Consider the following 14,708-nt stretch of genomic DNA (forward strand, 5'->3'; position numbering starts at 1 on the left):
TCATTGGGGAGGACAGGCTCTTGGTAATGACTGGAGTGGAATCAGTGGAATGATATCAGCAACATCAAACACCTGGTTTCCATGGTTTCCAGGTGTTTGATGCCATTCCATTCGCTCCGTTCCGACATTTTATTATGAGCTGTCCTCCCCTCACCAGCCTCCTGTGGCACACACACACACACACAGACACACACACACACACAGACCATTGATACTGCACAAGGATACCTCACACTCAGCCGTGTAACCACAAGGGTGTGTGATTGTGATGCTTGTGTGTGTGTGTCAGTTTTTATATTCGACTGTGTTCCTGCAACAGTTTCACTGTGGATTCAGCAGTTTGACTGGCTGGCTGTGTGTACACAGTCTCATACACAGCAACCGCCCGTCAGTGTTTTCAGATTGAAAAGGACAGATAGTCTTTTGATCACACTCTCTCCCTGCCTTGTTTTACAAGGTCAGCCTCTCTCGGGGAGTGTTTGAGGGAGCTGGGAAAAGTCAACAGACTGCGGTTCCCATTACTAACGCCACTGACTGACACAACCAGAGGAACACACACACCCCCCGCCCCGCCCCCCTTCCCCCCCAGCCAATCAGAAGCACTTGCCATCAAAACATTTGCCATTTATATTTTTTATTACATTTTTGACATCTTAAATAAAGAAGTTGCAATGTATTAGTTAACCCCTAATACATGGGGTTTCACAGTATAATTTATTTTGTAATCTTTGGTTATAGATCAGGTTTTGACCTCCCATTCGAGTACATTTTATCTATATATATTTCTTTTAAATTAAATCGAGTCAAGAAGTTGCAATGTGTTAACACCTCCTATATCTCAATATAACGTATTTTTGTAAAAACAAAATGGCGCGATTTTGAATATTTAAAAAAAAATCTGGTGTCAGACGTCCGTTCTGACGTCCGTCGGAGGTCTCCATTAATCATGCTCATCTGTGGTTGTTGGGTTGGCTGCAGGGGTTATGGGTTTCTCCAAACTCTGTCCTGGGGACACGTTCTCTCTCTTTTTTTCTTTTGCTCCCCTAGATCTACACAGCTGACTCAAATAATCAATGCTTGATGATGAGCTGATTGTCTGAATCAACTATGGGGTGGAGTCCTGGTACAGTTAGGAAAAAGGCCATTGTCACTATGTGACATCACGCCACGACAGCCAACCGCTGGCCAGCTTTCACTTGAATTAGGATGCTACTTTGATGCGTAACGATATGTCAACACTCCATTTTTTGCTACCTTCCACCCCTCTTTCACTGTGCTTTTCTACACTCACCCTCTTTCTCCATATCCTTCTCTCTCTGTCTCTCTCTCTCTACCCCCTCGGTCCACTGTCAGTGTGGAGGTAGGAGGGGGGCTGTCACACCCGTCCCCCTCCAGTCCCACCCTGGAGGAGAGGAGGAGACCAGGTACCCTGCTCATCTGGCAGGAGAGAGAGAGAATCCATCAGCAGAGAGACAACACGGCCAGAGACAATGGGTGAGGAGGGGGAGACAACGGGTGGGGAGGGAGAGAGAGGGCCCAGTAGCAGCAGACTGGTCAGAGACAACGGGTGGGGAGGGAGAGAGAGGACCCAGTAGCAGCAGACTGGTCAGAGACAACGGGTGGGGAGGGAGAGAGAGCACCCAGTAGCAGCAGACAGGTCAGAGACAACGGGTGGGGAGGGAGAGAGAGAGGTCCCAGTAGCAGCAGACTGGTCAGAGACAACGGGTGGGGAGGGAGAGAGAGAGGACCCAGTAGCAGCAGACTGGTCAGAGACAACGGGTGGGGAGGGAGAGACAACGGGTGGGGAGGGAGAGAGGACCCAGTAGCAGCAGACAGGTCAGAGACAACTGGTGGGGAGGGAGAGAGGACCCAGTAGCAGAAGACTGGTCAGAGACAACGGGTGGGGAGGGAGAGAGAGAGGACCCAGTAGCAGCAGACTGGTCAGAGACAACGGGTGGGGAGGGAGAGAGAGAGGTCCCAGTAGCAGCAGACTGGTCAGAGACAACGGGTGGGGAGGGAGAGACAACGGGTGGGGAGGGAGAGAGAGAGGACCCAGTAGCAGCAGACAGGTCAGAGACAACAGGTGGGGAGGGAGAGAGAGAGGACCCAGTAGCAGCAGACAGGTCAGGGACAACGGGTGGGGAGGGAGAGAGAGAGGACCCAGTAGCAGCAGACAGGTCAGGGACAACGGGTGGGGAGAGAGAGGACCCAGTAGCAGCAGACTGGTCAGAGACCACGGGTGGGGAGGGAGAGACAACGGGTGGGGAGGGAGAGAGAGAGGACCCAGTAGCAGCAGACTGGTCAGAGACCACGGGTGGGGAGGGAGAGACAACGGGTGGGGAGGGAGAGAGAGAGGACCCAGTAGCAGCAGACTGGTCAGAGACCACGGGTGGGGAGGGAGAGACAACGGGTGGGGAGGGAGAGAGAGAGGACCCAGTAGCAGCAGACTGGTCAGAGACAACGGGTGGGGAGGGAGAGACAACGGGTGGGGAGGGAGAGACAACGGGTGGGGAGGGAGAGACAACGGGTGGGGAGGGAGAGGGGACCCAGTAGCAGCAGACAGGTCAGAGACAACGGGTGGGGAGGGAGAGAGAGAGGACCCCGTAGCAGCAGACTGGTCAGAGACAACGGGTGGGGAGGGAGAGAGAGAGGACCCAGTAGCAGCAGACTGGTCAGAGACAACGGGTGGGGAGGGAGAGACAACGGGTGGGGAGGGAGAGAGGACCCAGTAGCAGCAGACAGGTCAGAGACAACAGGTGGGGAGGGAGAGAGAGAGGACCCAGTAGCAGCAGACTGGTCAGAGACCACGGGTGGGGAGGGAGAGACAACTGGTGGGGAGGGAGAGAGAGAGGACCCAGTAGCAGCAGACTGGTCAGAGACAACGGGTGGGGAGGGAGAGACAACGGGTGGGGAGGGAGAGACAACGGGTGGGGAGGGATCCTTTCAACAAAGGAAGCTGGCTGTTAATGCTGGACACAAACCCATATATTTTAAAAAGCTGTGATCAGAGCTTTGTTTTTTAAGTTTTTTTTTAAACAGGACAAGCAACAGAGTTGGTAGAACAAAATGTAACAAATAAAATCCCACCCCAATTAAAGTTTATATTTTTTAAGGTCATTGTAACAACTAATCTATTAAGAACCAGCTGCTAGTTAACTTGTGTGTGGTGAAGGACTGAATATTTCCCTATTTCAAACGTTGAACGAAATGCCAGTTGTAAGACAACTTTATATGGAAACAACCACCTTTCCATTTCATATCTGATTTCTAAACATCTCCTTCCAGTTTACTGAAGATTACAACGGCCAAAACAGGAAGTAATGTGGCGACGCTGTCACAGACAGGAAGTAGCTCGAGGTAAGAGACCTTAAATCTTACACGAACCAAACTAGTCCAGGGAGAGAAAAGAGAAAGAAACACTTTTCCTGCCTGAATTGAAGCGACGTGTGAAATGTTCATTTTAGGCTGCATTTAGACAGGCAGCCCAATTCAGATTTTTTTGTTCTAGCAGTTGGTCTTTGGACCAATCATATCAGATATTTTTCAGAGCTGATCTGATTGGTCAAAAGACCAATTAGTTGGTAAAAGATCAGAAATTGGTCGGTCTGTAAGCGCCGGCGTATTTCTTTTGTCAAAGCTCCTGTTCTGTTTATTAGTAGCAGATGCATGAGCACCGTGCCTGATTTGTGGTTTGGGGATTTTCTTTCTTTGCTCTGTCTCCCCCTAGTGGTAGCTCACCAGAGAACAGCCACTCCCAGAACGGGCTCAGACAACGATGTGCGGTCAGTCTTTCATGAAGCTCTTTACACTTTCATCTCTCTTGTAATATATGTTTTTTTTTAACTTCATATGGGAATTCTGTTACTATTTAGTATCAGCAGTATAATTCATAGCCCGGTCCCAGGTCGGCGGCCCCTCCTCCTATAGCCCGGTCCCAGGTCGTCGGCGGCCCCTCCTCCTATAGCCCGGTCCCAGGTCGGCGGCGGCCCCTCCTCCTATAGCCCGGTCCCAGGTCGGCGGCGGCCCCTCCTCCTATAGCCCGGTCCCAGGTCGGCGGCCCCTCCTCCTATAGCCCGGTCCCAGGTCGGCGGCCCCTCCTCCTATAGCCCGGTCCCAGGTCGGCGGCCCCTCCTCCTATAGCCCGGTCCCAGGTCGGCGGCCCCTCCTCCTATAGCCCGGTCCCAGGTCGGCGGCCCCTCCTCCTATAGCCCGGTCCCAGGTCGGCGGCCCCTCCTCCTATAGCCCGGTCCCAGGTCGGCGGCCCCCCCTCCTCCTATAGCCCGGTCCCAGGTCGGCGGCCCCCCCTCCTCCTATAGCCCGGTCCCAGGTCGGCGGCCCCCCCTCCTCCTATAGCCCGGTCCCAGGTCGGCGGCCCCCCCTCCTCCTATAGCCCGGTCCCAGGTCGGCGGCCCCTCCTCCTATAGCCCGGTCCCAGGTCGGCGGCCCCTCCTCCTATAGCCCGGTCCCAGGTCGGCGGCCCCTCCTCCTATAGCCCGGTCCCAGGTCGGCGGCCCCTCCTCCTATAGCCCGGTCCCAGGTCGGCGGCCCCTCCTCCTATAGCCCGGTCCCAGGTCGGCGGCCCCTCCTCCTATAGCCCGGTCCCAGGTCGGCGGCCCCTCCTCCTATAGCCCGGTCCCAGGTCGGCGGCCCCTCCTCCTATAGCCCGGTCCCAGGTCGGCGGCCCCTCCTCCTATAGCCCGGTCCGTCCCAGGTCTGCGGCCCCTCCTCCTATAGCCCGGTCCCAGGTCGGCGGCCCCTCCTCCTATAGCCCGGTCCCAGGGTCGGCGGCGGCCCCTCCTCCTATAGCCCGGTCCCAGGTCGGCGGCGGCCCCTCCTCCTATAGCCCGGTCCCAGGTCGGCGGCGGCCCCTCCTCCTATAGCCCGGTCCCAGGTCGGCGGCGGCCCCTCCTCCTATAGCCCGGTCCCAGGTCGGCGGCGGCCCCTCCTCCTATAGCCCGGTCCCAGGTCGGCGGCGGCCCCTCCTCCTATAGCCCGGTCCCAGGTCGTCTCCGTCTCCTCCTCCTATAGCCCGGTCCCAGGTCGTCTCCGTCTCCTCCTCCTATAGCCCGGTCCCAGGTCGTCTCCGTCTCCTCCTATAGCCCGGTCCCAGGTCACCCAGGCTGTATAATCCACACCTGATGTAAATCATGTAATTGCCTCACTTCCCCTTCAACAGAGTGCAGATCAGATGTCACTGTCTCAAACGGCACCGGTTCAGCGCTCTGTTAGCCGATCAGGTACACGCCAATACAGTTCACCTGCAATCTCCAATCTCCTAGTACAGACCACGCCGATGTTAGTTAACGTGTGTGTGTGTTTGTGTGTGTTTATCAGACGTTCCGTCGTCTCCCAAGGCGTCGTCCCCTCCAGGCCTGAGTCAGAAACCCAACAGTTTCCTGTTCCGCACCTCGTCACGCTGCAGCGTCAAGAGTCAGTTCTCCATCTCAGGCTCCACACAGAGTCTGGTGGAGGCAGGCCGCTCTGAGTCTCGCTCCGTGTTGAGGCCAGATGTAGTACAGCTACGTAAGGTACGGTCTACCTCCTACCTTAACACTTCTTTTTATTTAATGCCTTATACTCTAGCAATTTAAGTGGCTTTTTTTTTTTGCATGGGAAATATATGTTAACATTGCTAAAGCAAGTGAAATAGTTTATTTTAATTTTTATGTGTTAAACATTACACTCACAAAAGTTCATTTCAAATGTCATATGTCATATATACAATGATGTACAAAAGGGAAATAAATAAACATTAAATATAGGTTGTATTTATTTATCCCCTCCATCTCTCTTTCTTCCTCCATATCTCTATCTCTCTCTGTTCCCCCCCCCCCGGTCCATCTCTATCTCTCTCTGTCCCCCCCCCCTGTCCATCTCTATCTCTCTCTGTCCCCCCCCCCTGTCCATCTCTATCTCTCTCTGCCCCCCCCCTGTCCATCTCTATCTCTCTCTCTGTCCCCCCCCCGGTCCATCTCTATCTCTCTCTCTGTCCCCCCCCCCGGTCCATCTCTCTCTCTCTCTCTCTGTCCCCCCCCCCCGGTCCATCTCTCTCTCTCTCTCTGTCCCCCCCCCCCGGTCCATCTCTCTCTGTCCCCCCCCCCGGTCCATCTCTCTCTGTCCCCCCCCCCCCCCGGTCCATCTCTCTCTCTCTCTGTCCCCCCCCCCGGTCCATCTCTCTCTCTCTCTGTCCCCCCCCCCCGGTCCATCTCTCTCTCTCTGTCCCCCCCCCCCCGGTCCATCTCTCTCTCTCTCTGTCCCCCCCCCCTTGTCCATCTCTATCTCTCTCTCTGTCCCCCCCCCGGTCCATCTCTATCTCTCTCTCTGTCCCCCCCCTGGTCCATCTCTATCTCTCTCTGTCCCCCCCCCCCGGTCCATCTCTCTCTCTCTCTGTCCCCCCCCCCCCTTGTCCATCTCTATCTCTCTCTCTGTCCCCCCCCCGGTCCATCTCTATCTCTCTCTCTGTCCCCCCCCCCTTGTCCATCTCTATCTCTCTCTCTGTCCCCCCCCCGGTCCATCTCTCTCTCTCTCTCTGTCCCCCCCCGGTCCATCTCTATCTCTCTCTCTGTCCCCCCCCCCGGTCCATCTCTATCTCTCTCTCTGTCCCCCCCCCGGTCCATCTCTATCTCTCTCTCTGTCCCCCCCCCCGGTCCATCTATCTCTCTCTCTGTCCCCCCACCCCCCGGTCCATCTATATCTCTCTCTGTTCCCCCCCCCCCGGTCCATCTCTATCTCTCTCTGTCCCCCCCCGGTCCATCTCTATCTCTCTCTGTCCCCCCCCTGGTCCATCTCTATCTCTCTCTGTTCCCCCCCCCCCGGTCCATCTCTATCTCTCTCTGTTCCCCCCCCCCCCCCCCGGTCCATCTCTATCTCTCTCTGTTCCCCCCCCCCCGGTCCATCTCTATCTCTCTCTGTTCCCCCCCCCCCCCCGGTCCATCTCTATCTCTCTCTGTCCCCCCCCCCCGGTCCATCTCTATCTCTCTCTGTCCCCCCCCCTCGGTCCATCTCTATCTCTCTCTGTCCCCCCCCCCCCGGTCCATCTCTCTCTCTCTGTCCCCCCCCCCCCCCCGGTCCATCTATATCTCTCTCTCTCTGTCCCCCCCCCCCGCTCCATCTCTCTCTCTCTGTCCCCCCCCCCCCGGTCCATCTCTGTATCTCTCTCTCTGTGTCCCCCCCCCCCCCCGGTCCATCTCTGTATCTCTCTCTCTGTGTCCCCCCCTCCGGTCCATCTCTGTCAGACGCTGGAGTCGAGGTTAAAGACCGTCCTGCCAGAGGATCTAGGTGAGGCGTTGTCCAATGGAACGGTCCTCTGCCAGCTGGCCAATCACGTGCGGCCTCGCGCTGTGTCCATCATCCACATTCCCTCCCCAGCAGTGGTAAGTCAATTCCAGACATTTACTGTACAATTCTACTCAGTCTAGGATCAATAAATAGACTGGGACTTGATTTGATCAAAAAAAGTAAATAAATATGGTATTTGTTGTGATGATGTGTCTGTGTAGTTGACTCTGCCGGTGACTGTGTGTCTGTGTAGTTGACTCTGCGGTGTTGTAGTTGACTCTGCCGGTGTCTGTGTAGTTGACTCTGCCGGTGTCTGTGTAGTTGACTCTGCCGGTGTCTGTGTAGTTGACTCTGCCGGTGTCTGTGTAGTTGACTCTGCCGGTGTCTGTGTAGTTGACTCTGCCGGTGTCTGTGTAGTTGACTCTGCCGGTGTCTGTGTAGTTGACTCTGCCGGTGTCTGTGTAGTTGACTCTGCCGGTGTCTGTGTAGTTGACTCTGCCGGTGTCTGTGTAGTTGACTCTGCCGGTGTCTGTGTAGTTGACTCTGGCTCTGTCTGTGTAGTTGACTCTGGCTCTGTCTGTGTAGTTGACTCTGGCTCTGTCTGTGTAGTTGACTCTGGCTCTGTCTGTGTAGTTGACTCTGCCTGTGTAGTTGACTTTGGCTCTGTCTGTAGTTGACTCTGCCTGTGTAGTTGACTTTGGCTCTGTCTGTAGTTGACTCTGCCTGTGTAGTTGACTCTGGCTCTGTCTGTAGTTGACTCTGTCTGTGTAGTTGACTCTGGCTCTGTCTGTAGTTGACTCTGTCTGTGTAGTTGACTTTGGCTCTGTCTGTAGTTGACTCTGCCTGTGTAGTTGACTCTGCCGGTATCTGTGACTGTGTGTCTGTGTAGTTGACTCTGCCTGATGTTCGGTCTCTCTGTCTCTTCAGCCAAAGCTGAGCACGGCCAAGTGTCGTCTCAACGTGGAGAACTTCATCTCTGCCTGTCGTAGGCTGGGGGTCCCTGAGGTAAGGACTCGTTCCTTTCCACCCTTCAATCCCCTCCTTTTTATTCTCTCCATGGTTCGTCACGTGTCATGGTGTCTCCTTGGTCACGTATGTTAGTATTTTTCTCAGCTCTGAGATGATCCAGTTACAAACTGTTTTTTGTTAGCTACTTGTTGCTTTGTCCTTCTGTGCTTGAAGCTAATTATGTTTGCCTTTGTGTCTCTTATATCTCCCTGTTATGTCATCTTCATCTCCCTCTGTTATGTCATCTTCATCTCCCTCTGTTATGTCATCTTCATCTCCCTCTGTTATGTCATCTTCATCTCCCTCTGTTATGTCATCTTCATCTCCCTCTGTTATGTCATCTTCATCTCCCTCTGTTATGTCATCTTCATCTCCCTCTGTTATGTCATCTTCATCTCCCTCTGTTATGTCATCTTCATCTCCCTCTGTTATGTCATCTTCATCTCCCTCTGTTATGTCATCTTCATCTCCCTCTGTTATGTCATCTTCATCTCCCTCTGTTATGTCATCTTCATCTCCCTCTGTTATGTCATCTTCATCTCCCTCTGTTATGTCATCTTCATCTCCCTCTGTTATGTCATCTTCATCTCTCTCTGTTATCTCATCTTCATCTCCCTCTCTCTCTCTCTGTTATCTCATCTTCATCTCCCTCTCTCTCTCTCTCTGTTATGTCATCTTCATCTCCCTCTCTCTCTCTCTCTGTTATGTCATCTTCATCTCCCTCTCTCTCTCTCTGTTATGTCATCTTCCATTCATCTCCTTTCCAACCCGATCTTCCTCTCTCTCTCTCTCTCTCTCTCTCTCTCTCTCTCTCTCTCTCTCTCTCTCTATCAGACGGAGGTGTGTGTGTTGTCTGATGTGTATCTCTGTAAGCTGCCTGCTGTGCTGCGCTGTGTGGAGGCCCTGGTGAAATGTGAGGTAGAGGGGGACAGCCCCTACAGCCCCTACTCCTCACTGCTCTCAGAGGGCTTCTTGGTCTTCTACAGCCTGGTCATGATCCTGCTGTACACACTGTACTACCACCTGGTCTCATAGATACTGAGCACTCTGTTCTACACTACTACCACCTGGTCTCATAGATACTGAGGGTGTGTGTGTGTGTGTGTGTGTGTGAGCGCTCTCGGACTGGTGTGAATTTGACCACCTAATGCGAACATTCACAGACAACCCAGACTTAAATCCACCATGATTTCATAAACACACACACACACACACACACACACACACACACACACACACACACACACACACACGCGCGCAGCTGTCCTGCCATGAGGTATGCAGAGTGAGAGACAAGCCTCACAACACAGGAAGGACTGTCAGCTGCCCCCTCCAGCCTCACAGCTGCTGTCAAAGACGTACCCAACGTGACAACAGTACACACACACACACACACACACACACACACACACACACACACGGCCACAGCAGAACACACAGTGTGTATGTACAACAGCTGGTGTGGTTGAGCACAACATGGAACCATGTGATTCATAAAACAACCACTGAAATCATGTCCTTTGAAGTTGAGAGATTGGCTCTGGCCCATATTGAAGTCGTCTGAAATACCCTTTAGATAAGAGGACCCTTTCGAACATCACAACCTCTGTGAATGATTAGCAGAGAAATACATTTTAGTTAAACCGTTACAGTCACATTTATATTTTTACAGGGCTTCCCTACATGACTGCTGTTACCCCTCTAATGCACAGCATGTCCTGTCTCTCTGTCTGACTGCTGTTACCCCTCTAATGCACAGCATGTCCTGTCTCTCTGTCTGACGATGTCCTGTCTCTCTGTCTGACGATGTCCTGTCTCTCTGTCTGACGATGTCCTGTCTCTCTGTCTGACGATGTCCTGTCTCTCTGTCTGACGATGTCCTGTCTCTCTGTCTGACGATGTCCTGTCTCTCTGTCTGACGATGTCCTGTCTCTCTGTCTGACGATGTCCTGTCTCTCTGTCTGACGATGTCCTGTCTCTCTGTCTGACGATGTCCTGTCTCTCTGTCTGACGATGTCCTGTCTCTCTGTCTGACGATGTCCTGTCTCTCTGTCTGACGATGTCCTGTCTCTCTGTCTGACGATGTCCTGTCTCTCTGTCTGACGATGTCCTGTCTCTCTGTCTGACGATGTCCTGTCTCTCTGTCTGACGATGTCCTGTCTCTCTGTCTGACGATGTCCTGTCTCTCTGTCTGACGATGTCCTGTCTCTCTGTCTGACGATGTCCTGTCTCTCTGTCTGACGATGTCCTGTCTCTCTGTCTGACGATGTCCTGTCTCTCTGTCTGACGATGTCCTGTCTCTCTGTCTGACGATGTCCTGTCTCTCTGTCTGACGATGTCCTGTCTCTCTGTCTGACGATGTCCTGTCTCTCTCTGTCTGACGATGTCCTGTCTCTCTCTGTCTGACGATGTCCTGTCTCTCTGTCTGACGATGTCCTGTCTCTGTCTGACGATGTCCTGTCTCTCTGTCTGACGATGTCCTGTCTCTCTGTCTGACGATGTCCTGTCTCTCTGTCTGACGATGTCCTGTCTCTCTGTCTGACGATGTCCTGTCTCTCTGTCTGACGATGTCCTGTCTCTCTGTCTGACGATGTCCTGTCTCTCTGTCTCTGACGATGTCCTGTCTCTCTGTCTCTGACGATGTCCTGTCTCTCTGTGTCTGACGATGTCCTGTCTCTGCGTCTGACGATGTCCTGTCTCTGCGTCTGACGATGTCCTGTCTCTGCGTCTGACGATGTCCTGTCTCTCTGTCTGACGATGTCCTGTCTCTCTGTCTGACGATGTCCTGTCTCTCTGTCTCTGACGATGTCCTGTCTCTCTGTCTCTGACGATGTCCTGTCTCTCTGTGTCTGACGATGTCCTGTCTCTGCGTCTGACGATGTCCTGTCTCTGCGTCTGACGATGTCCTGTCTCTGCGTCTGACGATGTCCTGTCTCTGCGTCTGACGATGTCCTGTCTCTCTGTCTGACGATGTCCTGTCTCTGCGTCTGACGATGTCCTGTCTCTCTGTCTGACGATGTCCTGTCTCTCTGTCTGACGATGTCCTGTCTCTCTGTCTGACGATGTCCTGTCTCTCTCTGTCTGACGATGTCCTGTCTCTCTGTGTCTGACGATGTCCTGTCTCTCTGTGTCTGACGATGTCCTGTCTCTCTGTGTCTGACGATGTCCTGTCTCTCTGTGTCTGACGATGTCCTGTCTCTCTGTGTCTGACGATGTCCTGTCTCTCTGTGTCTGACGATGTCCTGTCTCTCTGTGTCTGACGATGTCCTGTCTTCAGTAAGGGAAAACGCCCTGTACTCAGAGAATTGGGAACACCAGTTGTAACCCTTGAGGAGATTACAAAACAGGAAAGGACAACGTTTATCAAATAAGATAAGAGGACATTTTGTGACCTAGACTCCCAACATTTTGCTGAAAGGATTAAGACATTATTCTCATGGAAGCCATTTTGGGGGGGAAATGAGACCAATCATTGGTGCCTGTTATATCTGCCAGTAAGAGTACTCAATGACCAACGCCTTCCACTGGTTTCTGCCTGCCATGTCTGACCGTGACCACCAGGGAGCGGTGTTGCTACACACTACATTACACCGACTGCTATCCCCGATGCTTTTTACAAAAAAAACCTGATGGTACAGAAATATTTCCAAGCTTGTAATGATTTATTTTACTTATTTTTGTTGTTTGTTTGGTCACCGGCTTAACATGCTTCATGTTTGTAAAAATGTAAACAACTAATTAAATTATTTTTGTAATATTTATATATATTTTTTTTCTATTTCTGTTTGTTGCAGTGCTTGGGGAAAGAGCATTGGCCTCATAGATAAAAGCTAACTGAAATCAATTGGTTTAATTCGCTTCCTGATTGAGTCAGATTACTGGTCGTAGCCGTTCAATGGGACCACTTCTCCAAAGCTCGCTCGAATAAACATTTAGATGAAGATAATGGTTAGCTTCGATCAGTCAGATAATTCACTTAAGTCTGAATTAACTGTCATGTGATCTGCTCTTTCCAGTTTAGGCACTACATTTCCCATCAGCCCTATTGTGTACAATGTTGCTCCTGGGTACTCTTGGGAAGGTGTGTGCATTGTTGAGGCCTCCGCTTTCTCCAGCGTAAGGCTGTGTCATAGCTTACGGAGTGCTCTGTGAAAACTCTGTGATATCCAAGCTAATAAGAGCTCGTCAGCTTGTGGTCTGGTTCGTTTAGCCTTTTTCAATGGGCAAAATGAATGGGGAAGGGAATAGGGGGTTATAACACGTAAGGTTGACGCAGGCTTTTGAGAGAAAAGTCATGTTAACTAACTGATATTATGAAGCGTTTATCTGCGGTTTTTGTTTTTACTCCATAAATCTAAATTCACAAAGCGACGTTAGCCGATGAAGGTTCTCTCGTAGAACAAGACCTGCGCGTTTTTTAATATTTTTTTTACCTCAGACCTTATTTTCGGCAGTTATCCAAAAACGCCATTTTGTTTTCCCCCATAGACTTTGATTTAGTGCTGACAAAAAGACACCATTGTCAAAAATACTGAGGTGTAATACAATTTACACACACACACACTGTAAATAGGCACCATTTCACCTTGTATTTGAGGTGTGTCATCCTAATACTGTAATCAGGACTTGTTCATAGGATGATGGCGTATGCATATTGATGGAGCTTAGTCACCTTGCATGAAGTAGGCAAGAAGAGCGGCCATTTTGGTGGTTCCCAACTCCTCATCCTTCTACTACCGTGTCCCTAAGGGATATGTGGAAATGTCTATTTCCTCTCTTTTGTCTGTTACATCATTTTTTTTGGCGCATAACCACAGTCAGTCGTTGTTGGAAATTGCATTTTGCGATTTAATGTTTCAACCAAAATGAGTTTTATAAAAATAAATGTGGAACCACTACCATATTCACTGGTTTAGAAATGAATTCTATTCTTTAAAATGTTAACTGAACAGAAATACTGTTGTATTTTGTAATATTTATATCATACCTATGTATTTAAATGAGTTTATATAAAAATCTATAGTTTTTCTCCTCTGTCATGAAATTATTAAATAAGGAATTTAACCATTTCCGGTGTCATCGTCTGCTTTTGAAGTTGTCTGCTTTTTTTTTGCTGCTGAAACGTTTTTTGTAAGTTGTATTCCTACCGTCAAGCTTTTGTTGCATTCTGCCCCTGCGCTTCAAACTCTGCTCTGCCCTGTGGATACCAGGTTTACTACTGTCATTTGTGTGCTGCCCTCTAAGTGGAGAAGGTATGTTTTCTGCAGCAGCTCACAGAACAGAGGTAATGATTGCTCCCTCGCTGCATGTTTGGACTGGGGTTAGTAGAGGAGGATAAATTACAGGGCTCTCAAGTCTCTCCTCTCAATTCCTTGTCCCCTCTCCTCTCCATTCCTTGTCCTCTCTCCTCTCCATTCCTTGTCCCCTCTCCTCTCCATTCCTTGTCCCCTCTCCTCTCCATTCCTTGTCCCCTCTCCTCTCCATTCCTTGTCCCCTCTCCTCTCCATTCCTTGTCCCCTCTCCTCTCCATTCCTTGTCCCCTCTCCTCTCCATTCCATGTCCCCTCTCCTCTCCATTCCTTGTCCCCTCTCCTCTCCATTCCTCGTCCCCTCTCCTCTCCATTCCTCGTCCCCTCTCCTCTCCATTCCTCGTCCCCTCTCCTCTCCATTCCTCGTCCCCTCTCCTCTCCATTCCTCGTCCCCTCTCCTCTCCATTCCTCGTCCCCTCTCCATTCCTCGTCCCCTCTCCATTCCTCGTCCCCTCTCCATTCCTCGTCCCCTCTCCCTACGAGAATGGTATTTTATTTGATGCGCAAGTGTCACTGGTCACAAGCTCCACCCACTTACTGAGATTTTATCCAATGGGATGCCCTCAAACTCCACTGAGCTCACGGGCTCTTTCAAACTCCTCTCTCCTCGATTCCTCTCCTTCTCAAAATGCATTGAACCTTTTTCCTCCAATACGATTTGAAGAGTCGAGGAATCAAGGCGAAGATGGATTGAGAAAGAGCCCCTCGCCTCTTTTGAAAGTTGAGCGGGAAGTGTAAGGTTTTCCACTGATGATTTGAGAAAGATGGGAGAAGAGGACGGGAGAATTCAAGAAAATACCTTTTTAAAAGCCCAATTTGTACCTTTCTCCTCCTCCTATTGGTCTCCACTCCATCTTCCGCTCCATGGAGGACAAAGAAATGGGTACTTCCTGTAGTGTGGTCCTTGTTTGAGCATGCAGTGGATGTGGTGGATGTGGTGCATGAGTGTACAAGTATTGAATATGAGTGTACAAGTATTGAATATGAGTGTACAAGTATTGAATATGAGTGTACAAGTATTGAATATGAGTGTACAAGTATTGAAGTTGTATAGTGGACGTCTGTGTGTTTTTCGCTCCTTAAGTAACTGTGATTGTGTGACCGTAATGGTTGT

The 14,708-nt window shown here is 51.2% G+C and overlaps 1 protein-coding gene across 4 annotated transcripts in view; it reads left to right on the plus strand.

Moving 5' to 3' along the window:
• lrch4 (leucine-rich repeats and calponin homology (CH) domain containing 4) overlaps positions 1-14,708 on the plus strand; it is a 53,134-nt gene that overhangs the window by 37,976 nt on the left and 450 nt on the right. For 2 of the 4 annotated variants that reach the window (XM_031832583.1, XM_031832586.1), the window contains exons 10-17: positions 1,354-1,494; positions 3,286-3,357; positions 3,728-3,782; positions 5,177-5,237; positions 5,335-5,528; positions 7,236-7,373; positions 8,206-8,283; positions 9,121-13,355. In XM_031832583.1, the coding sequence (XP_031688443.1) occupies positions 1,354-1,494; positions 3,286-3,357; positions 3,728-3,782; positions 5,177-5,237; positions 5,335-5,528; positions 7,236-7,373; positions 8,206-8,283; positions 9,121-9,321 (940 nt within the window). In that variant the 3' untranslated portion in view covers positions 9,322-13,355. Of the gene's footprint in view, positions 1-1,353; positions 1,495-3,285; positions 3,358-3,727; positions 3,783-5,176; positions 5,238-5,334; positions 5,529-7,235; positions 7,374-8,205; positions 8,284-9,120; positions 13,356-14,708 lie in introns of those variants that run through there. The other 2 variants (XM_031832585.1, XM_031832587.1) reach the window with 1 other exon arrangement.

Source organism: Oncorhynchus kisutch, linkage group LG9 (genome assembly GCF_002021735.2).
Source record: "Oncorhynchus kisutch isolate 150728-3 linkage group LG9, Okis_V2, whole genome shotgun sequence".
Taxonomy (NCBI): domain Eukaryota; kingdom Metazoa; phylum Chordata; class Actinopteri; order Salmoniformes; family Salmonidae; genus Oncorhynchus; species Oncorhynchus kisutch.